This window comes from Channa argus, chromosome 1 (assembly GCF_033026475.1).
Source record: "Channa argus isolate prfri chromosome 1, Channa argus male v1.0, whole genome shotgun sequence".
Taxonomy (NCBI): domain Eukaryota; kingdom Metazoa; phylum Chordata; class Actinopteri; order Anabantiformes; family Channidae; genus Channa; species Channa argus.
The window spans coordinates 20,708,287-20,734,372 of NC_090197.1; the positions used below are offsets into that span (position 1 = coordinate 20,708,287).

Below are 26,086 nucleotides of genomic sequence, written 5' to 3' on the forward strand. Positions count from 1 at the left end.
TTATATGTTTATTTTGGTTAATTAATTTCATCTTTCAGTAAATTCTGTTTCCTATTTGTACAAAAAATCGATAGGGTTTCCCCAAGTCAGTAGGCTGTTAATGTGTAAATGCAAACAAAAGCATTCCGTTTACTTTTACTTTTACTTTTTCTTTGTAGCCCATGTATAAAATAAAAACACCAGTGTTACCCATCAACCTCAAATTCATTTCTCTATTTTTCCTCTTTCTTTTCTTTTTTTAATATGTTTCTCTGGGTTAATTTATTTCCCTTTTCTGTTGTTGAAAATCATAGTTCCATCCATCCATTATCTGTAACTGCCTATCCTGTGTAGGCTCATAAGCTGGAGCCTATTGCAGGTGTCATTGGGCAAGAGGCAGGGTCCACCCTGGACAGGTCTCCAGTCTATGGTAGCCAACACTGGGAGACACACACAAACAGATAACCATTCGCTTTCACACCTACGGGCAATTTAGTCACCAATTAACCTGGACTGTGGGAGAAAACACACGCAAGCAAATGGAGAACATGCAAACTCGGAAATCATAGTTTCGCATTTTAATCCTCTTTGATCCTCTGTACATCCTCTTTGATGCATATTTTTTCTCAAAATAATTTTGATTTCTTTTTAAAACACTAATTTTCTTGCTTTGTGCTTCAGTGTTTGTCGATAATGGCACATTTCTTTCTACATCAAATTCCCTATCAATTAAAACCTCTGGGTGTTTTTTATCGCACTAGATATTTCATGATCCCAGGCATTGATGCCAACAAACTGATGGAGAAGGCTGCCTCTGTACTGGGTACTTTTCTAGAAACCCTGGAGCACAAACCGCTGAACATTATGGAGAACAGTGCACACCCTCTGTGTGACCTGATGGACAAACAGAGAACTTTTAGGAAATTCTTCAACTCTACTGTGTAAAATAACCGTACAAAGTCATTCCTACCAAAGTCCAATCCCTGTACGATGACTCTCTTCTGACAGTACATATAACAGCTCACCTGAGCTTTTATTACTATCAGTATGCCACAATGGTGTATATTCTGTCTATAAAGTCTCCACCTTATTTGCACTAATGCAGTGCATTTCATTTTATCAACATACAATTTGTGTCCAACTTGTGCCTCTTAGTATTATGCTTATACCTCTGAGTGCACTGTCACCTTCTAACTCATTGTCTCTAGTGTGTTTGTGGATCTAATATTCTGTGTTCTGTTTAATGGCTACTGTAACACCAGAATCTACCTTTGGGGTAAAAAAAATATCTGTTTTTATCTATGTATGACTGAAAATCCTGTTTGATAACAGAAGAATCAAATGATTGGATACTTACAACAGAACAGAGCTGTCACCTATATATGTATGCATGATCCTTTCTGGGCATCCAGATTTGCAACTAAATAGATCTACTTACTTTCACTTAGCACGTTTTATTGAGCGAGGTTTAATTAGCATTCCATTTATTAGAGAAGACACAAAGATAGAAAAACATTACAGCAGATATCAAGTTAGCTAATTTCCACTGGAGCAAGTTCAGCGTCAGAAGTCGGGCTCCAGCCGGGGGAGCACCGGCAGGATGAGGTTCCCAAACGAGGAGTCCTGAGTGATGAAAAAGCCCGACGAGTGGACGTGAGCGTGCTGCAGAGCAGCTTTCTGCTGGGCGGCGATGTGCTGCTGCTCGGCGCTGTCCCTCACCTCCTTCAGACTGGCTCTGGACGACATGGAAATGTTGGCTCCCGGGTTGTTCATGGACTGGCCCTGCATCAGCCGTCTCTTCTCCTTGTCCAGCTCCGCCAGGATAGCCACCCGGGTCTTGTTCTGTAAGCCTTGTCCGGGAGGGTTCGCAGCCATGGCAGCAGAGCACTGAGCCCCGAGGAGATCCACGGGTCTACTGCAAGCGTTAGTTGTTCCAGTTACGAACTTGTCAAGCTGATAATATTGCTGTTATGTACAGACATGGAGCAAAACACAAACCAGAATTAAGTTATGAAAGTATTTGTTTTTTTACTGTTTTCTGCGGAAGATTATAAGATGTAACACTTCCGGTGTAAGTTTTCTTCGTTCAAAATAAACTAACACAATTCTATAATAACCCATGTAATTAAATGTTTTATAGAAACATGAGACATAATCACAGCTCATGTCAACTAGTGGTGTTTTAACAAAATCACAGGCCGAAAATACGCACATTAAAACAACTAAATTCATAACCTGAATTAATAACCTGCAGAATTATTATTAAAAGATATGTTTGGATAAGAGTGTATATTTGTTTTCTTGATTCGAATCAAATACATTAATGGAAGGTGATTATAACAAAAAACACACTGCATATGGACAGAAACAAAAAAGGAGGAATATTAAAATTAAATAAAAGCACTAGATGGCAGTAGAGTACGATGAATATTGCCCACACGCGTGTGGACTGAAACTGAAAACAGTCAAAATGGTATTGTCTTTTTTACAATAATTTCTCCACACCATGCCACATTTAATTTATTGGCATAAATGCGTGCTTTTATTAGTGTTGGACATTTTCCTTTATAATACATTTTCAAAGTAACTTGCTTCAGGTATAAGGGGCAGTGCTCACAGTATATACCAAATATTGAAATATCATGAGTAGCTATCCACGTAATGCATTTGCAATATTACAGAAATTAAAAGCCTCTACAAGTTTGTGGTATTTAGTTTAGTTGTTCCACAAATTAAACATTAACAACTGATTCACAGTATACTTATTAGTATTTATTAACTTTTTCAATCTCATGTTTTCCCTTAAATAACTAGAGTACAGTGAACAGGTTAATTTCACTTACAGCCACAAAAACCAAGGATATTTACAGGTTTACATACAATATATACATATGCACAGTCCACAAGTCTTATGTTATCCTGTGGGATTAAAGCTCACACATTTGGCTACAGCCTCAAAAGTCATGAGGAAAGTTCACTGACAGGTCCAACAAATATGAGTGATTTACAATTAATACATGAGTCAGTGTAAATGGCCCAATGTTGCCATGTACAGTATACACTACTGACGAGCTGAGCGGTAAATAAAGATATTAAATGAAATATGATTGGCAACCTAGTTGTCAGGAACATGTAAAGATGTAACAGTATGTATAACATATGAAAATGTATGTACACGCATCCATATCAATAGATATGAAATATGGCAACCTTCATTTTCATGACAGGCATTGAGATGATCGGAAAGCATCCTGGTTGTTCCTTCATAGAGCATACTTAATAGGGTATATACACAAATAAAAATTCCAATACAACCCAACAAGTCTACAACAACTTTCACTTCCCAACTTCCAGTTTTCTTCTTTCCACAATTATGTGCTTCCCTTTTTGGATGCAAATAGAGTAAACACAGAATGGCAACATGTATTAAAAGGCATGTGAATGTTTTAAAATTTGGCTCCCACCCAATTTTCTTTTTTCGAAAAGATTAATCTAGTAGGAATCAACCAAATACATAATATAGTGAAATACTGAAAGATGCAACTTTATAGCAAATATCAATTCAATAACAGTAAAATCAAAACTAATAAATATTTAAACAATATTACTAAATTAGTACCAGCTGTAGACACCATTCTGCTCAGTATTAAGGAAATTAAAGTTGTCATATAAATAAGGTGGAAATAATAATAGTCGCTGGATAAATAATGCATTTAGATGTGCAAACTAACTGCTTTTGCTCTTATAGTGGTTTCAGTGGGGAACTTAAATGAGCCCTTAAGAGCACAGTTGTTGTCCAGCCACTAGTTTTAACATCACAATATTATGGCTTTAAAAAACAAGGAAAAGAGAAGAAATAAAAGAAAGAAAGAAAGAAATCCAGTGAGATAGGAATCAAATGAAAATCAAGTTACTAGTTTCAGTACAATACGAGGAGACATTGTACAACTGCAAAACTCAGTTAAACACTTAAAGACACCAACTCAATGACTGAAGAGCATTTGTCTGACAAGTGTCAGTTTGTCAGTTTTGCATTTTTAACCCTGGCATAGGGCTGAATTAAGGCATTATCACAGTTTGTTAAAGAATCTCACCATGTTAACATCTCAAAACTTTAAGAGTTGTTATAAGTGCAGTGCTCAAGGTCATTAGTGTTTGATGTGATGTGTGTCAAAGGATAGAAACCATTCAGCTCCAGCAAGTAGCACCAATAATGGCAGCACTGACAAAACACACTCCTACTACATTTCATTGGTTTTGTGCAATTCAATTGGAGAAAACTAACTTTTGTTTTAGCAGCATTCAATGGTTACATTTTATACAAAAAATTAGGCTTCTGAGATCTGACTGCACAAAAAGAGGAGAGTGAATTTCTTGCTGAATGTGGGTAAAAGCATGTTTGTTTTTAGAAAGGCCTTAGGGAGGCTGAAGCAATGATACTTTGGAGACCCTCAAGTTTTTGTGACATGGACCAGCAGCAGTGTGACTGGACATGGCAGTATCTGCATGGTCCAACAGGTATTTTGGTCCTGCACAGCGCAAAATGCCAGTCAATCACGTGACTGATCTGTGGTTCTTTGTAAAATGTGCTACACAGTGTTGCCCAGTTCTGTAGAGTCTGTTTCAGAATCCGCCTCATTGTCCCTGCAAGAAAACAAAGGTGTCTTCAGTTGGAGTTTTGCTTCACAGTCACACACAAATGCAAAATTGTAAAAGCATGTGATCGGCCAGATTTCAATTACACAGGCTTACCTCTGTTCCTGTAGCAGTTTGCGGTTCCCTTGCCTCCTCTCCTCATCGATTGGATAAGAATACAAGATGAGCAGGCCGATAATAATCAGAACTACGGGGGCGGCGGAAACGAGTAGTTTCAAAGTTAGGTGCACTTCCTCTGGTTGAGAGCAGCCTCTGCTAATATAACCTGCAAAACTGACAAGGAGGAAACAAATTTATGAAACTGGAAATTATCTCACGTCTTATTACGTTGCAAAGCAAAAATATTATATAACAAAGTAAGCTATTGTAATTCATTTTTAGTAAAGCCAAGAATTTGAAGTGATGGTAAGGCCAACACTGTTGTAAAGTCAGTCATGTGATGCATGTGCACAATACACAACACACACACAGTACAGCATGAAAACTTAAGTAATTCCTTGCTTCCATGTGGATTTGGGTGCTGGGAGATTTGGCTTAACTTCTATTAGGCTTTGTTTCCCTTTAAGGTTTTGTGTGTGTTCAGATAATTACTTACTCTAAACTGAGAGTGGAGATGCCCAGAGAGACGCCAGAAGAAAACTTTGTGAAGAAGACATAGAAGGAATAAAAGAGAGCTTCATGGCCAGTGAAGTCAGGGTTCTGCACTTGGAAATCATCAACAACATCAGGGAGCATAGACCTGAGAGAAAAGGTTAGAGTGAGTATTGGTTGTCCACATTACGCACCATTTAAAAGCCTACCCACAGGTCAGCAAGGGTCTTACCAGGGAAGCAGAAAAGCTGCAGCTACTCCAACCCCGGCAGCAAAGGAGACAATGTATGTGACAATCATGTTACTCTTCAAAGACACCACCAGGATCATGAAGGGAACCACAGACTGTAAGGCACAGAAACATATTAGACCACTTCAACCAACTGTCTTTCAGTGATTCAATTCCCAGATCAAGTCTCTTATTGGCATTATAACTCTTAAACCCTAACATATTTCCATTCAATCTTACAGGCATTGCATGAATTGGCCTTACCAAGGTGCCTGCATAAACTGCTGTCTTCTTGCCAAAGCGCATTAGAAACCACTGCCAGAAGGGGATGGCCAGAGTAGCGGAAAGCTAAGGAAGGAAGAAGAAAATGTTTCAGCTTGTTTTTTTCCCCAGAAAATGCCAAAAAATAAAACACATTGAACAAAAAGGCCTTTTATTACACTTTGTAACATGACACATTGGGTTTTACAAAGACAATTCAAGCATAAAATTAGGTGGATTCCTAAAATGCTTGTACATTTGACCCTTTTTATTTACCCAACACAACCGTGAGGATAGAGACTGACATGGCTTCTGTTCACTTCCCAAAACACATATGATCTTAAAGTAATGCAGAAGTCCAGAGGGTTCATTCTAAAGTTATTACCAGATGACAGAGGATTCCCTCAGTTCAGTTTGGCCTCTTAGCTAGAGCCCCCTGCATGTTTGACTAAGGTAAAGACAACAAATCCATGATGCAACAGTATCTTTCTTACATTTCCTATGTATGAATGAAACACTAAACTGAGAGGCAAAACGCCCACATATTGTCCCTGTCTCACACAAGTCATCTGTGCTAAAATAACGCAAAAAGTATAAATTGATTTTCATTCATTTCCTTTTCTATCAAAATATACAAGATTTTGTCTTGTATCAACAGTGTTTGTGCACTTAAAAAGGACTGACCTTAATCATGAAAACCATGGCATCTGTGTGCTTACACGGTCCACAGCTCTACAAGCCCCATAAACTCTTTTCCACAGAAATAAAAACATGGTAATCAGTTTGTATCCCTTTAGCTTTATACCTGACCCAACAAAGCACCATTTACTCAACCAAGCTCAGTATATTCCTCACAAATGAAACCAAGAAGACAAAAATGGCTACTCTTCCAGCAAATGCTGTCCTGGTGTATAAATTTAGTATACCAATTGTTCATATGTTGATACCTACTGAACTCCCTACTGCTCTTACACGTTACTTTCACCACAGTATCTGACAGTGAATTAATTACTAACCCCCATGCTATGCTTGTTAGTTTGACCAATCTTTGAGCAATTAAGTGTGGCCATGTCATAAAATTACTGAAGGTGCACTAAATAAATTTACTAAAAAAAAAAACTGCCAAGTGCCATGGCTCTGTAATCCTTTCCATAAAGTACAGGATCAAATACTCTATAATACCTCAAACATCTCTAACCTGTACCCGTCACACTGTACAATTCTGCTATGCGTGCTACAAAAGCCATATCAGTGGATTAACTGGGCTTAATACCAGTCAGGATCTAAAGGCTGATTCTTTGATGTGAGAAGCCTTTTTTTGTCTGGAATACAGCTTTATATAAAAGGGGAGGTCAAGAGAGACATGAAAGGAGAAGCCAAAGTGACTCCTGTACTGTACTGTGGGAATGGGACAACATTCAGGGAGAGAAGTCAGACTGCACACACATCATGGTAATGAGCAGCCTGGAGACAGTGCAGTCAAACAAAGAACAGAGAAGCTTTGTAACTGAACACAATGTGTTCACCTTGGGAGGAAAACTTTTGTGTACACTCAAAGGCTAATGGCTTAACTTATTCCATACAAATGGGCTGCCCAGGGTTTCAGATGATGGAAATGTGGCCATTGCTACAGCAACAGTGCACCTATCTGTGTCTGAAAATGCCACTCGTGTGTGTGCTCACCATGATCACCAGGAGAATGTTCTGAAAGTCGTTTCGGAAGCCCAGCGTTGAGCTGCAGAACAGAGCGAAGTTTCCCTCCAGAAGCTGTAGAATAAAACACATAGATGCACCAAGAACAACTTTACAGTTGAATTTAAAAATACAAACATCCCAGGACAACTCTGCAGGCTCCAAATAAACTCCCTGCATTAGCATTCACAGAACTGGTTGAACTCAGTAAGCAAAAAATAAACATCTGGTAGTGAGACTAAGGGCAATGACTGACTGATAATATACTAAATTACCTATGAATGTATGTATGTATGTATGTATGTATCTATACACACCATGAAAGCCAGTGAGGTAAAGAGGAAGACCATGACCAGTTTGGCATATGGTCCATGTCCCATAACCAGCCTAATTCCCTGGAAGAATGACATGGGCTGTGACCTGGGGCGGCAAGACTCTGGAAAGAGAAAAACAATTAAACAATGAACATAGACGCAAAATGACATCCACCTGAACACATTTCCAACTCTTTCATTCCTCATTCTTTGATTTTATTAGTTAATTTTACAAGAGCACTTTCCTTTTAAGGCTCCCTTACAGAACAATTGTCTTACTGTGATACTCTCACTGCTGGTCAAAAGGCTTAAAAAAAATAAAAAATAATATTAAGTTAAATAACAAATAACTCTGTAAGCCTGTAAGTTTACAACCATGTACTGCAGCAGAAATAATAGAAATAATGGCAAGGATCAACAAAAAAATGTCTCCCCCTGCCAATCATTTTGATTTTAAATCCAAGTTAAAATTAAGCAATTAAAAGCTGTAAATACTGACATCTAAATTAAAGGATTGTGGTAGTTTTACTAAAGCCTGTTTCACACATGAACTCCGGATCAACCTGGACAGTGTCTCCCACATTGGGATTTCAGTGCACAGTCAGCACCCACAGGAAATACTGAACGCCATGAATGAATATCACCTCTGGACAAAGTCAAGAGAATGTCAGGTTACCAGTGCATGTGTGAAAGGGGCGTAAGAGATTAAGGCCTTACCCTTTTGTTCTCTCACGCCACAGAAAAGGACAATGGCACAAAGAATGTAGATGGAGCAGATCACACCAGAGGCAATCATGTAGGCCACTTTCTTTATAAGGAGAAAACAAACAATAACAGTCAACAAACACAATTTGCATCTCAAATTTTACTTTAGGCTTTGCCAGTGGTACCTTTGTTTGTTATTTGCCTTTAGCAAATTTGTTTACCGTATGCTCAAGGGAAATGACAGGCTCTGACTCATTGAGTCTGGAAGACTTTGAGGAATTGCTGATGTCTGCTAGGATGTCACCAGGTCCTGGGAGGCAGGGTGCATTGGCCATTCCTACTATCTGGCCTTGGATAGCTGTACCAAGCAGAGTGCCAAGAACCTCCACAGTCATCCCTAATTTGAAGAAAAGTTAGGAGATGTTCAGTCACCAAGGAGGTGTCCCTCTTTTGTGATAAATAACTATTTCTTATGCTGACTGTGATACCCACTATATGCTGTGGCTGAGTCTCTCTCCTTTTGCTCTGAGCTGATGAACATGGTAAGGGCAGAGTATGGCACATGGAAGCACTGGTAGCAAAGAGAGCAACAAAGTGACAAAAATTAATGCAGCTCTTAATTTTTACTTTCTGATCATGTAGAAAATTCAACACAAGTTAAAATACAAATTTGCACATTTCAAGACAAAATGTTTTTGACTGCCTGACATTGTGATGATCAAAATATATGACTCACAATTAAGATTGCTTAAGAATGTCCGCCCTATAAAGGTGTCACTGAAGACGTGAAAGGATGCACATGCTAAAAATCATATTGGGAAATCAAACATTTCCATGGCCATGTATGGCACACACAGTGAGTAATCACTGTCAGTGTCTCTGATGTGTGTCACTCACTGTTTGAAGGGTCTGGAAAAGGCAGTAGAAGAACAGGTACCAGATGACTTTGCCATCTTCAAAGGGAGGAACAAACCAAATGAGGAAATAGGAAAGCACCGCCAGAGGGGTTGAGAGCACAATCCTACAGATAAACCAGACAAACAAGGGGGGGGGGGGGGGTTGACAAGAAGAGACAACATTACCATAAAATGCCCTAGCTCTGTCAACAAATGCCACTCTTTATTAAGAGAGGGACCACTCATTACATAACTAATCGTGGCCTTTTATTCCGGCCTTTTATTCAGTCTCTGCCAACTATGTCTCAGTGACGTTTCACATTGATTTCATTCTTGGGGACATACTGTTCCTGGTGTTTTGCAACAAACAGGTTGATCTTAGCTTAATCTGAGAGTCTATTCTACTCCTACTATACAAATAATGATTGAAGTGGTCATTTGTATATATAAGAAAAAAAGTGATAGGATACACACTTTTATCTTTGTAAAAAAATCCACGGTGTTATGTATTGTGCCCTTTTCTCAGAGTTTATTTAAATTAGGTTTAACATACAGTTTATCCTTTGTTTTTATTAAGTTACAAATGGTCTCCTCTCCATTCCTAAGCAGGCATCTAGAGGACAGCAGCTGCTGTGGGACCATTTGCAGACAGTATACCAAGAAGAGCTGCCAATCAGCCACCAGACTTTTGGGTCCCATCTTTGCCCCACATCCACCCTCAGACCCAAGTCTGTCGCTGTACCTGGCATGACTACTTCATCTTTCTTCTCTTCCTCAACAATGCTTAGCTTCCTTCAAGAACCACAGGTCAGAACAAAATCAAACTGTGACTTTTGAATATGTTTTGCAAGGGGAGTGTTTCAAAAATCTAAATGTGAGGAGCAGTTAAGTTCCTGTGATTGAGACTCATTGAACTGCACTGCTTCTAAATCTTTTTAAGCAAGGCTTGCCCTTTCCCTGTTAGATTAGAGAATTAAAATTATTTCTGCTTGATTAGTGAGTTTTGAAGCATTTTTCATCCATCCATCCATTAATCTGTAAACAGTAATCCTGTTCAGGGTTACAGGAGCCTATTTTAGCTGTCATAGGGCAAGAGCCGGGGTACAACCTGGACAGGTCACCAGTCTAAGGGCCAACACAGAGAGGCATACACAGAAAGAAAAGCATTCACGCTCACATTCACACCTGTGAAAAATTTAGAGTCAACGATTAACCTAACAAGCATGTCTTTGGACTGTGGGAGGAAACTGAAGTACCCAGAGGAATCCCAGTAAAGGCCACAGCCAACCAGGGATTTGAACTAGAGACCTTCTAGCTGTGAGGCAGCACCTATAACCACTTCGCCAACACGCTGCCCTTGGAGTATTTTCATTTATTCTAATTTTAGAACAAAGTATATCAGAATTGCTGAGTTTCGTGCTAGCGCTGGCTTAAGTTACATTTTGTTGATATAAGGTTATAGCTTCAAAATTTAGGGTTTTACCTTCCATCTTCACATGATTGCTTAATGAATTTCTTGACATTAAGCTGGTTTTCTGAAGTCCTATTTCTTTTTGCTGTTTTTTTCCCAGGGCCCAGTAATGTCCATATCTCCTCAGGCCACCTACTTATCTACAATTATCCCGAACGCATATTTGCCACCCTCGATTGAAGTCATTGAAATTGACCGCAGCAGCAGCCGGACTCGTGGCAGCAGCGTAAACCATGGTAGAAATGTTCGCACCATAAGCAAAAGCAGCCTGGTATCCATGGACCGATCAGTCAGCCCTCTGTTGTCCAGAAGATCAGATGGTGACAGTTCGAAGACTGCCCATTCCCAGGAAGAACCAACTCTATTGCCTACGTTAGATTCTGTATCAAACTGGAGTGAGTCACAGTCCTCAAAGACAATTGTTTCAGACTCCTCCCCCATTTCCTCCAAAGGCAGCACACACAGTGGTAACTCGCAAACAGTGGCTACAAATGAGGATCCAGACCTTGCCAGTCTCCATAGCCATGTCAGTGTAATTAGCAGCCCCAGCAGTGAAAATGTTGTTGCAGGACAAGAATCCGGTGCATCAGGGTCAGTGACTGCTGATGAGGAGGCAAAGAACAAGTGCAACTCCACCCGCAATCTTTCGGTTATGAAGAACAAACAACCCCCAGCACCTCCAAGGAGAACAAACTCTTTGCATACTGATAAGTTCAGAAGTGATACCAGGGTTCTGGTGGATAGCAAAGAACTCAGTGACTGTGTGTCTGGAGAGGCAGCAACTACAACAGAAAATGTTGAAAAATACATTGAGATTAAGTTAAGTACTTCAATCTCCACCCCTGTTATGGATTCTGCAGTGTTAGAAGATGTTTCCTACGATTCTTTAAGAACCATACGGGCCTCCTCCATTGAGGCTGAAAAACCAACAGAGCTACTGCTGGAATCCAGCTACTCCTCCACACAGAAGACCTCCTCAGAAGGGGAGAAATTTGAACGGACCATGTCCCCCTCCAGCGGCTACTCCAGTCAGAGTGGAACTCCAACGCTTTCCCCAAAAGAGATTTCTCCAACCTCCGAAGACAAACAAAGAAAGACACCAATCAAACCAGAGAGATCAGTGTCTCGGGCATCCTCTTCAGCAGCTTCTCCTTCCTCCTCTCTTACCTCTCTATCATCTGGTACATCTGAGCCCAATTATCTAGATGGTTCCACGCGTGGCCCTAGCGTGCCTCCACAGGTATCTCCCCCCATAACTCCTGGAAAAGAACTTACTCCCAATAACCTTTCTTCAACTTTGAGAGCAGAATTCAATGAGCTGCTAAATATCCCACCACTTCCAAAAGTCAGGGCTCCATGTCCTCCTCCTCCGGAGACATGGGTCCACAACAGACACACATTTGAGCTCCTGTGTGGGCCTTGCCCCAGTGTCTCAGAGACCTACAAAGATACAGGACAACAAAGTTAAACAAACACAAATCCAAACTATGGCTAGCAAAGAAATGCAGTTTTTAGCTGAAAAACAGACAACTACAATCGAATCTGTCTTGACAGAAAATAAGGCAAAGCCAGAGGTATTGTTATCAACAGGTTCTGGAGGCGAGAGTTGCGAATGTTCAGGTGAAGAACAACAGAGGGAAGCAAGCACAGATTTTCAGAAACAAGAGCAGAGGTGTAGGCATGTAGTAAATGACACAAGTCCAAAGAAAGATCCCCCTCCTGTCATGAAGAAACCCACAACTGTACTGCAAAAAGAAATTGTGTCACAGCAGGCAGTGAGTGGATATCAAAAGGAAACTACTGGCAAACTAGAAGTGCGTTCACCCGTTGAGTACCATGCAACCTCTCCACAGTATGGAGCTCTGGTTTTAGCTGATAACAGCAAGGATGAAATGGACAAAAATAAAGTCACCTCCATGCAGTCCCTTTTTGTAGAGGTCCCCAAAATTAGTAAGGTCTCGCCACCACCTACCCCTCCTCCAGCCTACCACCCTACTCCTCCTCCCACAAGGAAGACACCTCCATCATCAGTATCTATGCTGCCTGATGACTTACATAAGGTACAGGAGGAGACCTACATTGTAGAGTCATGCTGGCCACCTCCTCCACCTCCTTTGGAGGGTGACTCTGTCTTTGATGGGGTGGATGAGGTAGATTTCCCTCCACCGCCTCCACCCTTGGTAGTGACAGTCAGTGAGCCAGATGTGTTTGACAGTGCTACAACAAAGGTAGATGTCTCAAGAAGATCCATAGAGGAAGTTGGACAGACAGTAGAGGATTCCAGTGAGACTGTTGGATTTGTATCTGGCCTACTTCCAGATTTGAATGCTGCTGTTCCACAGTCAGTAGTAACTGATAATAAATCTGAGGATATCTTGCAAGTTTTGAAAGCTGACACTGCTGATGAGATTTCTTGCAGACCAGGACAAAATGTCTTATCTGTTTCAGATAGTGTCCCACCTCCATCAGTGGAGACAGCTTCTTTTCCAGCGAATGCAAGAGCAGATAACCCTCTAGCAGTCTCTGCCCTAGTTCCTTCCAGCAGTTTCCTAAAAAGAGACTCGGTGAAATCTGAAGATGACTCTTCCTCTGGGATTCCTGTCAGTGCCCACCAACGAGCTCTGATTACAGTCCCATTAGCACCCCATCTACCAGCAGAGAATTTAACCCATGGGGTTAACTTTAGAAGGCAGCCCAGTGTATCAAACCGAGACAGCAGGAGCAAGGAGTTCCTTTTGCGACACAGAAGTCCACCCATTCCAAAAGAAGATGCTAACATACCTCTTGTCACCCCCTCCTTGCTTCAAATGGTTCGTCTCAGATCAGTCCACATGACTGCAGATCAGGTGAAAGCTTCCTCTGAGGACAAGCCAACAAACGAGGGAGATCCAGTTCAGGACAATTGCCCACTCTCAACCCCAGGTCCTCAAAACATTCCACAGAAGCCCATTAGAAAATCTCTGTCACTAAAATCCTCACCTCAAACTATAAAAACATCCCCTGTGACAGTAAGCACTCCTTCCATGCGATTACAGGAAGCCATACGTATGAAAGCTGCAGCCATGTCTCCAAGAGATGGTCTTCCAGCCCGACTAGGTATGAGATCACAGACATACAATTGTCTTAGTGACCCAGGAGCGCCGTCTCTGAAATCAACTGAAGGAAGTGACATGCACAAGTCCCCAGCCTGTACCGCAAGCTTCATCTTCTCCAGGAGCACAAAAAAAGTTGTCACTTCAGCTGCCTCATCTCCTGATGCTCAGGCAAGTCTAAGGCAAAGCTTAGCAGCTGAGCTCATGCAGGTTTCTGACCAATCAAGGGCTGCTGCTTTCACCAATGGTGGGTTGAAGAATGAAAAAGTTCCTCCACCAGTTGCAAAGAAGCCAGCCAATGGCAGCATCATCCATTCCCAGCATCAGCCTGCTTGTTCAGAAAAGGTAGAATTCAGCGTTGATTCAAATGGAGCTACAGGAGGACTGCAGCATATGAGTGGAATAACATTTCCTGAGACAACAGGTAAGAGTATCAGCAATATTTGTAGTTACTATTTTTGTCACCATCTTTGCTAAAGTTATGAGGGGTTTCCACTGCCCTCCTCAGTGTTTCAATGCATTGCTGCTGAGTGTAGTCATCAAAGCTGATTAACTCACCTGCCACTTTGTTATACAAAAGTGTAAACTCTAGCATTACCATGATGTTGAACAGCTAAGCGTTTATCAGTGCTCCAAATGGTATATTTTGTTTGTTATCCATAACATCAAGAGAAACACACAAGTCCACACACAACAGAAAACACAACACAAAAACATCTAACTTGCCTAGTTTTTTGAGTCAAATGGGCAACCTTGTGCTTCCTCTACCCTTGACCTGAAGATTGTAATTATGTCCCTTACTGAACTAGAATAGGGCAGAATGCTCATTACTATTATATCAACACCATTGTGTATAACAACCTCTTGTCTTCCCTTCCGTAGCTACAAGAGTGACAGCAGACACAATTGAAACACTGTTTTGAAAGCACTTTGCGGTGAAGAACCAAGGACTAGACTCGTACCAGAAAAACAAGCGAAGGCCACACACAAGCAAAAGGACAAACTCGCAGCAAGAATGGATGTTAGTGAGACATTAAGCTTAACTATCTAAGTGTTTCTGAGTGTTGAGTCTTTTCCAAACGCCTTAGCCTATAATGGCCTTCCTACATATTTATGCAAAAAAAAAAAAAGGTGTTGCTCCAAATTTTGGATAGCTTTACTCTGGAGTATTTTTCTAAGCTATAGTTTATCAATAATAGCCCTCAGGATGAAATAAGTGTACATTGGCTGAACTGTAAATATATGGCTTGGGTGAGATCACCTCCTAGAGGTTGGATTAGGTAGTGGTCACTGCAGCACAGAGAATCTTAAACCATACTGACAAAGCATTTCTGTATAGCGACTGTTTGAACATGATACACAATCTTTATGTGGATTCATCAATAAAGAATGACAATAACATTGACTACAGGGCCAATCAGAATTTCTAATCACATCTGAGAAAAAAAATAATTGTCACTCAGTTTTGTTTTAGTCTTGCTTATCCCAGTGTTGATAGACCCATCTGAAAGTATTTGAGAAAAATACTAGAATACTCACAGTAACAAGATCAGTCAGAGCAGAGGCACTTTTGCAAAGCTATTGACAAACCATTTTCACAGAAAAGCATCTAATTTAGAGAAATTGCATTGAGATGTTACTACACATCTTTCACAATCTCTGCTTGGGTTTAGTAGACATCTGCCAAAGCTATGAAATCATTTTACAGTAAACATTAACACAACTATTGTATTTATTTACTGTGTTTCTTTTAGTAAAACTATCAAGTCACGTTTTCTTACCAAATATGAAATATTTTAAATTTAATGTCATCTTATAACCAAGTTTAGGGCTAAAGATGGGAAAATTAGCCCTATATGATGGTTCATACACTGGAGTAGGCTTAATGTGAGGTCAGTGTTTTTATTAAAGTGTTGTGTATCTAAATCTTTTTGGCCCAAGCCTTTTTGGTGGAAGAAATCCAACTCATGAATATTTGCACAAAATGCTTTCCCCTCAGTAATAATCACTGGCAAGTGAATTATACCGACCCAACCTATAATGGGTCACAAATCTACATTTTGATGATTTTAAAATATTGTGTACAGTTATTACTTCTATAAATAAATGTAAGTGTATTAAAATGCTGATTCTGATTTATTCTTTAAAATTGTGATAAAGATCTAGTTACCATGTACCATGTGCACTCACAGATGTTACACATTTGTAACAAGATAAGGAATATACAACTTCTTCAAGCCACAGAGTTAAGCATTTATTTGCAATGAGAAGATACATTTGATAATCACTGACCAGAAGTAAATTCCTGTACACCACAAACCCCAATGTAACCGTCCTATAGTGGAAAGATGGGTATATGACAGATACCCTGACTCAGAACATACATAAAAACTGCGCAGTATGATTTTACCCAGAAAAGTACTAAAACTATAACTCGTTCTAAACACCCGAGTTTCCTTCTCAGTAATTTCCAGGAATAATTAACAATAAAGTAATCCAACATATATTATCTGACTAAACCTAATAATCTTTAATTTGCAGAACATTTGTAGAATTTGAACATCTATTAAAGTGTACAGTCTATTAGTAAAACCATAAAACACCAGGTGGACATTTAGTAACAGTTATAAAATCCTAGGTTGATTACAGTAGTTACCAATTTTTTTAATTATATGTATTTTATTAAACCAAAATAACAGATTGAAAGCTTCTGAGACAGCTGGCATCAATATCCTATCATTCTACGAGATTCATTCAGATGAAGTTTGAAATTGTTGCCATGATGATATGGTGTTAAAGTGCATTGCTGTGAGGTGGCCAGAAGGAGCAGCGGAGCAGTGGTGAAAATAATTTGCGTGCGTCTAGCTGATGTTGCCGCCTTTGAGTGTCTTACATGTGATCTTCCCAAGTTTAGTCATGAGCTCCTTGTCTTTCCACTGAGCTACATACTCTTCTGAGATCTTCAGGTCGGCCTGGATTAAGAACATAAAACGATCAAAATCATCATGTGCTCTCCACTGTGACAAAATGTTTCCTTTGAAAAAAACAAACAAAAAAACGCCTATTGACTACCACTAAATCTGACTGAAACATACCTGCATTTTTTCCCACAACTTCTTCTTTGGATTGAGTTTTTCATCTGGTTTGCCTGTCTCATAGCCTTCCACAAAGACCTGTTCTCCCGGTGACGAACCTTCAGGAGGGTCCAGAGGCTCCACCCTCCTGGGATTCCCTTCACTGAAAAATCAGCCAATAAGAAAGAGTTAAGAAACTAAGATGAGACTGAGGGATGAGCTGTAATTGTCATTGCAAAGCACAATGTCACTCACATGGAGGCACACAGCAGCATGGCTTGAGACTCTATTCCTCGCATTTTCTGGGGTTTCAGATTACACAGCACCAACACCATTCTGTCCTGCAGGTCTTCCGGTGAAATGTAGTCCACCAGCCCACTGACTACAGTCCTTGGGTCTGCCTCACCCACATCAATTTTTTCTAGGTACAGTGAATCAGCTTCTGGATGCTGAAAATTGGACACACAATAAGCTTGGAATATATGTGTATACACACACACACACACACATTGATCAGATAGGACATTGTGATAATTTTTATCTTCTACCTTTTCCACACTGATGATCTTGCCCACCCTGATGTCCACTCTGGAGGGGACTAGCTCATCATTCTCTCCTCCTTCTCCTCCTGCCTCGGAACCCTTTCCTCCCGTTTCTGATCACACAGGCAAATGTGAATGTGAAGTTGACAACCCACTTAATACTAAAGTGATGCAACTGTATTTTAGCTGGAAAATCTAAAGTGATGTTAGATGAAGACACAGTGAGCTTAGTGGGTGAAATACTCACTTGTCTTTGAGGAATCAGGATAGGCCAAGCTGGTAAGTTTCAGTAGCTCAGGTGACTCAAACTTCTTTCTGATTGGATCCAGCAGTTGATTTAGTGCGACTTCTACTGAGGCCTTTAGATCTCCTGGATGGATCATCTGAAAAGTGCATTGGTTACCAAAGGTTACACCAGAGCACATGGAGACAATGGAGTACTTTAGCAGATTTTTTATTCTACAAATAATGTAATTAGACAATTTTTTACCTCCTTCGCAAACTCCATCTCCAACTCTTCATACCCAGTGAAAGTTTTGTCTCCACCCCACTTTGGGTCTCTTTTGATGTAGAATTCTAAAACACAATTAAAGCATCAACACATTATAACAGGAAGAAAACTATGAAGTCTAGACATAGAAGTCCAAATTTAAGGATGACGTTTCTACCTCCACGCAGAGGGAAGAGCACATATTTGACAAACGAGAGGACTCCATTGTTTTGGATGTTGCCTGGTTCACAGAAAGCCTTCTTAAGCTTTTTCTTCAGATCTTCTTTAGAGTCCAGCAGATCAATCTTTGACTCCTGAAGCCAAAAACAGATAACTACTTTGTGATGACTGGTGACAAGCATTTGAAAACAATAATAGAAGACAAGCATTAGGAAAAGATACACACAAATTTGACTTAATTATATCTTTTTTCCCCCCCTTGACAAATTACATCTGCAATCTTACTTCCTCTGAGGAGCTCATCTTGGCCCCTGTCAGTCCTGGTACCATGGGGTTCATTAGATGGACGCGCTTGGCATAGCCAAGAGAGGGCAAGTACTGGAAGGCAAAAAAAAAGTTTGTTTTATTTCTTCACAATGTGTATAGAGAGCAAATTTGGAATCTCAAAAAACACACTGTTGTCCAAACTGCATTTAGTAAAAAAAAAGAAAAAGGTGCACCAACAACATCACAACTACTCCTAACCTAACCACCGTGTTCCACAACAACAGAAAAGATCAAATTTGCTGATATGAAAAAAAAAGAAAAAGAAAAAGAAAAGTGTAGAGGAAAAAAATGTCAGTACTGGGAGGAAGAGAGAGTGTGAAGGGTTAAAGTAAATATGTCAAGACAGAGGGAGATCACACCTTCTCTGCCAGAGTGAATATCTTCCTCTGATCAACTCCACCAAACTGGGCATCCACCTTTAAGTACTCCTCATCCAGGGCCTGCAGACAAAGACACGATGATTTACTAACACTTAGAATGGCAGTGTGAAGGCCACTGCTGCAGCCATACAGCAGTAATAAATGTTGGTAACACACTTTGGTTTCTTCGATTTACATTTAGCCATTTAGTTTACATTGAACATGCAATATAATTGTACACAGTATATAAAAAACAGCAAACTCATTTCATATTTGTATATTCAGTTTATTTGATAAGTTGTCAGTACATTAGTTTCTACTAGTAGCGTGCACATTTAGTTAACTTCTCATATTTCAGTTATTTTGGTTTCTAAATTTACCAGAGCTGGTGGTTTAATTGAGCAAAAGGATGTCTATTTCTTACACATAACTAATTTTCATAGCTACAACGTGTTTTTGCTAGATTAGGTCATTATGAGTGAGAAGCTCAATGGATCAGAGTCGTCTGGAAGCTCATCCTGGGTTAATAGTGTAAACTGTCACAACATAGCCACACCCTATTAAATCTAATAATGTTGTTATTACCTGAAGTCCAGGGTAGAGCAGACCACTCAGCAGAGGATACTCCACCTGTTTGACCACTTCAGCTCCAGCCTTCTTTGCATCATGCTCTGTCATTACAGAGGACAGGCGGTACACATCCAGAGTATACTCTCTGTCAAATATGAAAATACACACTACAGCTACAAAGTTGTTCTGGAAAATGCAAAGTTAAATAAGTGCATTCTCAGAAAGTCTGAAAGGTACATCAACACAAATTACTTGCTGAGCTGGAAGTCGGTTCCTTTCACAAACTTGAGTTTGTCCAGAGGTACACCAATGCTCTCCAGCATAGCCTTGATCAACTGTTCATAGTATTGCACCCTGAGCTCCAACAGCTCCCAGGGGGCTTTCATGTTGTCTAGGTAGGCATGCAAGTCTGCAAACAGGATAGTGACCTATAAAAAAAGGAGACACAAAAACATAAATGCAAAATACCAGTGAGTAGATATGAAAAATATACCTCAGCGCTGTACTTACCTCACATCCAGCCTTAAGGAAGTCTGCAATCTTTGACATTGGGACAAAGTAAGCCACATGGGGTTTGCCAGTGGTTGCTGTACCCCAGTATACCTTTAGCTCTCTCTCCTCTAGAACCTGCTTCAGCTTCTCCTCACCAAGGACCTCCTGCAATGCACACAACCACACACACAACCTTAAATTCATGAGACTAAGCTAAAGATGAATCTGGTAACTGTGTGTGCGTGAGAGGATGGTCTTTGCCTCACCTGGAGGTTCCTGGTGATAAGGTTGATTTTCTCATCGCAACTTAGCTGAACTGCCATATTACAACTGTCCTGAATAAGATGTCAGATTAAATATTGTTACAAAGACACCAGTTCAGTTTCAGCATTTCCTACACATACAATATACTTGGATGGGCCACCCTAGTATTTTTGGCCATCCATAGTTTATAGTGTAGTTTATATATTTACAGCCTATTTCTAATCTGACTTTTTTCTTAATATGACAATTCTAATGTGACTCTGAATGCATCGAGTTTGCTCAATGGTAATTGGTTATTTTAAGTTAAGTTAAAATAATTCCAATATTTTCAATATTCATTAAATGTTCATACATTTAATAATTTATTCTTCCAGTTTCAATGTTCACACATAATTGTATTTCTGAATAAGAACATCTGGCACCCGATCTGAAGCAAATAGTTGTTAGACAAAAAGTAATTAAAAAGGTGTGTCATAGTAACTACGTTTTCAGCTTTTCAACTGTTCAAACAATTAGTTCCCATACAGTTTACTTTCACTTTTGTTGGCCATGTATGAGGTAAAGGCGCAATTTCATCTCATCTTTGCACTAAGAGACAGGGGCAAGAAAACACAAAAACACAAAATGTCTCATAACGGTCTTGTTGATTTTCCAGTATGTCTTATTGGACAGATTATGAAATATAAAAAAGATAAATCTACACATTTCCTACACACACACAAATAAAAAAAAAAAAAATAAATCTACACATTTCCTACACATACAATATACTTGGATGGGCCACCCTAGTATTTTTGGCCATCCATAGTTTATAGTGTAGTTTATATATTTACAGCCTATTTCTAATCTGACTCTGAATTTATCGAGTTTGCTCAATGGTAATTGGTTATTTTAAGTTACTTAAAATAATTCCAATATTCATTAAATGTTCATACGTTTAATAATTTATTCTTCCAGTTTCAATGTTCACACCTAATTGTATTTCTGAATAAGAACATCTGGCACCCGATCTGAAGCAAATAGTTGTTAGACAAAAAGTAATTAAAAAGGTGTGTCATAGTAACTACGTTTTCAGCTTTTCAATTGTTCAAACAAGTAGTTTCCATACAGTTTACTTTCACTTTTGTTGGCCATGTATGAGGTAAAGGCGCAATTTCATCTCATCTTTGCACTAAGAGACAGGGGCAAGAAAACACAAAAACACAAAATGTCTCATAACGGTCTTGTTGATTTTCCAGTATGTCTTATTGGACAGATTATGAAATATAAAAAAGATAAATCTACACATTTCCTACACACACACAAATATAAAAAAAATAAATAAATCTACACATTTCCTACACATACAATATACTTGGATGGGCCACCCTAGTATTTTTGGCCATCCATAGTTTATAGTGTAGTTTATATATTTACAGCCTATTTCTAATCTGACTCTGAATTTATCGAGTTTGCTCAATGGTAATTGGTTATTTTAAGTTACTTAAAATAATTCCAATATTCATTAAATGTTCATACGTTTAATAATTTATTCTTCCAGTTTCAATGTTCACACCTAATTGTATTTCTGAATAAGAACATCTGGCACCCGATCTGAAGCAAATAGTTGTTAGACAAAAAGTCAAACAAGTAGTTTCCATACAGTTTACTTTCACTTTTGTTGGCCATGTATGAGGTAAAGGCGCAATTTCATCTCATCTTTGCACTAAGACTCAGGGGCAAGAAAACACAAAAACACAAAATGTCTCATACCGGTCTTGTCGATTTTCCAGTCTTTTCTGGTCTTGATTGATTATTTATTTATTTATTAAATTAAGGAAATTTATTATTATTATTATTATTATTTATTTAAATAATAATACATTTCCTATATGCCATTTTTTCTAAACAACCTAAACAGTAAGTAACGTTGTATTTTAAGCAAGTTAATTATCCCCTGAGAAAGGTGAAACTAACGTTACTTGGAAACTGACGTTGACGTTGAAACAAAAACAGGATGATGACAAAAAACGAAACAGTAAGCTGGACCTGGAACGTAACGTTGAATATGACAAGTGAAAAGCCTTAATAACAACCTACCTAACTAAGTGACCAACGAACCGTTCGCTGATGATGATGACTGAAAAACAGCTAGCTAAGTAGCTAACATTAGCTAGCAACAAAACCATGTGCATCTACCCCTAACTGGCACTGGTGATGTTTAATGTTAAAACTACGAACTGTTTCCTAGATACGTTCTCATTTATTTGGCAGCAATATCAATTTTCCACAGAGCTATGATGTACATCTCGTGGACCTACCTGAAAACGTGACTTTTTGCAAAGAGATATTGCACAGCAAGCCGGGTATCTGTCAGTGTGTTACATCAGCGGTAGTGAGAGGTTAAATATTGAAACTCGGGGAAGAGGCGGGGTTTATGATCGAACTCGGCCCTAAACTTCCAGCCCCGCCCACTTGTAATGGTCACATGATCAAGCCAGTGCGTTTTCGTAGCGCGCATTGCAGCTCGCTCCCCTCGTGCTCCCCTCGTGTCCGCTAGGGATGATGTTGCATCAGCGGCGGCTCTTTCTCTGCCATCGACTCCTTGTCGACTCAAGGAAAAAGCAATCGAGTGCAGCCCACATACCTTTTTCTCAGATGCAGATGAAGCCAGTACCACTGAGTTTTGCACGTCCTTTTTGTTAGTCTATTTCAGGCTTGCTTGACGCTGTCATTGATTAACCTTACTTTTTTCATTTACCTGCGTTATAGCCTACCTGTCCTTTATGCATTAACTATTTAATCTGTGGCCTCCAAACTCCCACCAGGCATTAAGTCATCAAAACGTGGCTTTTTGTAGTTGTTGCAGAACAATATACAAACAGGAAGGCAAAACAGTAGTTGTACGGTTTATCATATTTAAGGCACACTGGATGGAAAAATAAGAGATAATTCATCTTAAATATGAAGAAAAAAAACTAAAAATTCCCCTTTGCTTCAATTCATTGTTTTATTTGTTTGCGCATTTGTTGTTTTTAACTCTTTGTTTTTCATGGCTTAGGAAAAATCTAATTTTTTTCAGATTGTATATTTCAGCCATTTTGTACTTTTTGTACACTCATAGCTTTGACATGAGCAGTAAAGACATCCACCTCTGTGATGTGCCTTTTGAGCAAGTTGGATATTGGAACAATATTGATATTTTAAATGCACTGTCAGTACATTATGTATACAAACAGCATTTGGTGGTTAAAAAGTGACTGGCCTAGAAAAGATTTAAACTGATTGAAAATACAATTTACAGGTCCAGACTTTACTATGAAAACATATTTTCAGTTTCAGCAGTGACTGTGTCCAGAATGTTAGTGCTAAAACAAAGTGATAAAAAGCAACAGATGTTGCTCTACACTCATCTCTTAATTTTTCTGCTTTTGATTTCCTTTAATCTGATCCCTGTTCTTCCTTCCTGTTCCAGACATTAAGCAGCAATATTTAAACATTCTGTCAAAATTTGCTACAGCAGCTGGTGCATTGAAACCTTAGCCACACTATCTACACTAGTGCACACTCCCCAGTTACTTCCTGCCACAATAAACTATCCACTCCCTGACACGTATTTCTCTATCCTTCCTCTTCATTTCATCATATTTATATGTTTATTTTGGTTAATTAATTTCATCTTTCAGTAAATTCTGTTTCCTATTTGTACAAAAAATCGATAGGGTTTCCCCAAGTCAGTAGGCTGTTAATGTGTAAATGCAAACAAAAGCATTCCGTTTACTTTTACTTTTACTTTTTCTTTGTAGCCCATGTATAAAATAAAAACACCAGTGTTACCCATCAACCTCAAATTCATTTCTCTATTTTTCCTCTTTCTTTTCTTTTTTTAATATGTTTCTCTGGGTTAATTTATTTCCCTTTTCTGTTGTTGAAAATCATAGTTCCATCCATCCATTATCTGTAACTGCCTATCCTGTGTAGGCTCATAAGCTGGAGCCTATTGCAGGTGTCATTGGGCAAGAGGCAGGGTCCACCCTGGACAGGTCTCCAGTCTATGGTAGCCAACACTGGGAGACACACACAAACAGATAACCATTCGCTTTCACACCTACGGGCAATTTAGTCACCAATTAACCTGGACTGTGGGAGAAAACACACGCAAGCAAATGGAGAACATGCAAACTCGGAAATCATAGTTTCGCATTTTAATCCTCTTTGATCCTCTGTACATCCTCTTTGATGCATATTTTTTCTCAAAATAATTTTGATTTCTTTTTAAAACACTAATTTTCTTGCTTTGTGCTTCAGTGTTTGTCGATAATGGCACATTTCTTTCTACATCAAATTCCCTATCAATTAAAACCTCTGGGTGTTTTTTATCGCACTAGATATTTCATGATCCCAGGCATTGATGCCAACAAACTGATGGAGAAGGCTGCCTCTGTACTGGGTACTTTTCTAGAAACCCTGGAGCACAAACCGCTGAACATTATGGAGAACAGTGCACACCCTCTGTGTGACCTGATGGACAAACAGAGAACTTTTAGGAAATTCTTCAACTCTACTGTGTAAAATAACCGTACAAAGTCATTCCTACCAAAGTCCAATCCCTGTACGATGACTCTCTTCTGACAGTACATATAACAGCTCACCTGAGCTTTTATTACTATCAGTATGCCACAATGGTGTATATTCTGTCTATAAAGTCTCCACCTTATTTGCACTAATGCAGTGCATTTCATTTTATCAACATACAATTTGTGTCCAACTTGTGCCTCTTAGTATTATGCTTATACCTCTGAGTGCACTGTCACCTTCTAACTCATTGTCTCTAGTGTGTTTGTGGATCTAATATTCTGTGTTCTGTTTAATGGCTACTGTAACACCAGAATCTACCTTTGGGGTAAAAAAAATATCTGTTTTTATCTATGTATGACTGAAAATCCTGTTTGATAACAGAAGAATCAAATGATTGGATACTTACAACAGAACAGAGCTGTCACCTATATATGTATGCATGATCCTTTCTGGGCATCCAGATTTGCAACTAAATAGATCTACTTACTTTCACTTAGCACGTTTTATTGAGCGAGGTTTAATTAGCATTCCATTTATTAGAGAAGACACAAAGATAGAAAAACATTACAGCAGATATCAAGTTAGCTAATTTCCACTGGAGCAAGTTCAGCGTCAGAAGTCGGGCTCCAGCCGGGGGAGCACCGGCAGGATGAGGTTCCCAAACGAGGAGTCCTGAGTGATGAAAAAGCCCGACGAGTGGACGTGAGCGTGCTGCAGAGCAGCTTTCTGCTGGGCGGCGATGTGCTGCTGCTCGGCGCTGTCCCTCACCTCCTTCAGACTGGCTCTGGACGACATGGAAATGTTGGCTCCCGGGTTGTTCATGGACTGGCCCTGCATCAGCCGTCTCTTCTCCTTGTCCAGCTCCGCCAGGATAGCCACCCGGGTCTTGTTCTGTAAGCCTTGTCCGGGAGGGTTCGCAGCCATGGCAGCAGAGCACTGAGCCCCGAGGAGATCCACGGGTCTACTGCAAGCGTTAGTTGTTCCAGTTACGAACTTGTCAAGCTGATAATATTGCTGTTATGTACAGACATGGAGCAAAACACAAACCAGAATTAAGTTATGAAAGTATTTGTTTTTTTACTGTTTTCTGCGGAAGATTATAAGATGTAACACTTCCGGTGTAAGTTTTCTTCGTTCAAAATAAACTAACACAATTCTATAATAACCCATGTAATTAAATGTTTTATAGAAACATGAGACATAATCACAGCTCATGTCAACTAGTGGTGTTTTAACAAAATCACAGGCCGAAAATACGCACATTAAAACAACTAAATTCATAACCTGAATTAATAACCTGCAGAATTATTATTAAAAGATATGTTTGGATAAGAGTGTATATTTG

At 39.4% G+C, this 26,086-nt stretch overlaps 4 protein-coding genes and 1 pseudogene across 9 annotated transcripts; 1 reads left to right on the plus strand and 4 right to left on the minus strand.

Annotated features, from left to right (window-relative positions):
* Positions 1-1,446: 1,446 nt before the first annotated feature.
* LOC137128343 (SOSS complex subunit C-like) lies at positions 1,447-2,035 on the minus strand. Its single transcript, XM_067506191.1, has one exon. It carries the CDS (start codon positions 1,852-1,854, stop codon positions 1,543-1,545), a length of 312 nt encoding a protein of 103 aa, XP_067362292.1. The 5' UTR covers positions 1,855-2,035; the 3' UTR covers positions 1,447-1,542.
* A 639-nt stretch (positions 2,036-2,674) lies between these two features.
* On the minus strand, positions 2,675-11,178 carry LOC137128323 (sodium-dependent lysophosphatidylcholine symporter 1-B-like). Of its 2 annotated transcripts, none has more exons than XM_067506178.1 (12): positions 11,047-11,178; positions 9,325-9,448; positions 8,920-8,998; positions 8,649-8,824; positions 8,440-8,530; positions 7,726-7,844; positions 7,400-7,483; positions 5,720-5,803; positions 5,459-5,571; positions 5,231-5,374; positions 4,732-4,908; positions 2,675-4,623 (listed from the first exon to the last, which is right to left on the minus strand). In XM_067506178.1, exons 3-12 carry the CDS (start codon positions 8,966-8,968, stop codon positions 4,569-4,571), a joined length of 1,092 nt encoding a protein of 363 aa, XP_067362279.1. In that variant the 5' UTR covers positions 8,969-8,998; positions 9,325-9,448; positions 11,047-11,178; the 3' UTR covers positions 2,675-4,568. The 2 variants fall into 2 exon arrangements, with proteins under 2 accessions (XP_067362279.1, XP_067362278.1); XM_067506177.1 differs by lacking the exon at positions 11,047-11,178 and adding an exon at positions 10,807-10,946.
* LOC137128274 (NHS-like protein 3) lies at positions 9,900-16,395 on the plus strand (annotated as a pseudogene).
* LOC137128282 (tyrosine--tRNA ligase, cytoplasmic-like) lies at positions 16,128-22,624 on the minus strand. Of its 5 annotated transcripts, none has more exons than XM_067506169.1 (14): positions 22,485-22,624; positions 20,187-20,255; positions 19,939-20,085; positions 19,681-19,856; positions 19,444-19,573; positions 18,859-18,939; positions 18,458-18,550; positions 18,171-18,306; positions 17,993-18,078; positions 17,750-17,885; positions 17,509-17,615; positions 17,216-17,409; positions 16,982-17,123; positions 16,128-16,858 (listed from the first exon to the last, which is right to left on the minus strand). In XM_067506169.1, the coding sequence occupies exons 2-14, from the start codon at positions 20,241-20,243 to the stop codon at positions 16,748-16,750; spliced, it is 1,596 nt and encodes a 531-aa protein (XP_067362270.1). In that variant the 5' UTR covers positions 20,244-20,255; positions 22,485-22,624; the 3' UTR covers positions 16,128-16,747. The 5 variants fall into 5 exon arrangements, with proteins under 5 accessions (XP_067362270.1, XP_067362277.1, XP_067362261.1 ...); XM_067506176.1 differs by having other exon boundaries at positions 20,187-20,250; positions 22,485-22,558; XM_067506160.1 differs by lacking the exon at positions 22,485-22,624 and adding an exon at positions 21,827-21,867 and having other exon boundaries at positions 20,187-20,250.
* A 2,633-nt stretch (positions 22,625-25,257) lies between these two features.
* LOC137128382 (SOSS complex subunit C-like) lies at positions 25,258-25,846 on the minus strand. Its single transcript, XM_067506288.1, has one exon. It carries the CDS (start codon positions 25,663-25,665, stop codon positions 25,354-25,356), a length of 312 nt encoding a protein of 103 aa, XP_067362389.1. The 5' UTR covers positions 25,666-25,846; the 3' UTR covers positions 25,258-25,353.
* Positions 25,847-26,086: the final 240 nt, after the last annotated feature.

What these genes read in the sequence shown, in the direction of transcription:
- LOC137128343 (XM_067506191.1), bottom strand. Translation starts at nt 1,854, where the DNA reads ATGGCTGCGAACCCTCCCGGACAAGGCTTACAGAACAAGACCCGGGTG.
- LOC137128323 (XM_067506178.1), bottom strand. Translation starts at nt 8,968, where the DNA reads ATGTTCATCAGCTCAGAGCAAAAGGAGAGAGACTCAGCCACAGCATAT. An exon ending in ACATTCTCCTGGTGATCATG is followed by an intron (nt 5,804 to 7,399) that starts GTGAGCACACAC and finishes TTCCTTCCTTAG; the next exon opens with CTTTCCGCTACTCTGGCCAT. An exon ending in CAGTTTATGCAGGCACCTTG is followed by an intron (nt 5,572 to 5,719) that starts GTAAGGCCAATT and finishes TGTGCCTTACAG; the next exon opens with TCTGTGGTTCCCTTCATGAT.
- LOC137128282 (XM_067506160.1), bottom strand. Translation starts at nt 21,852, where the DNA reads ATGGCCAACAAAAGTGAAAGTAAACT. An exon ending in TGCTCTACCCTGGACTTCAG is followed by an intron (nt 18,940 to 19,443) that starts GTAATAACAACA and finishes CTTTGTCTGCAG; the next exon opens with GCCCTGGATGAGGAGTACTT. An exon ending in AGATCATCAGTGTGGAAAAG is followed by an intron (nt 17,410 to 17,508) that starts GTAGAAGATAAA and finishes TCCAATTTTCAG; the next exon opens with CATCCAGAAGCTGATTCACT.
- LOC137128382 (XM_067506288.1), bottom strand. Translation starts at nt 25,665, where the DNA reads ATGGCTGCGAACCCTCCCGGACAAGGCTTACAGAACAAGACCCGGGTG.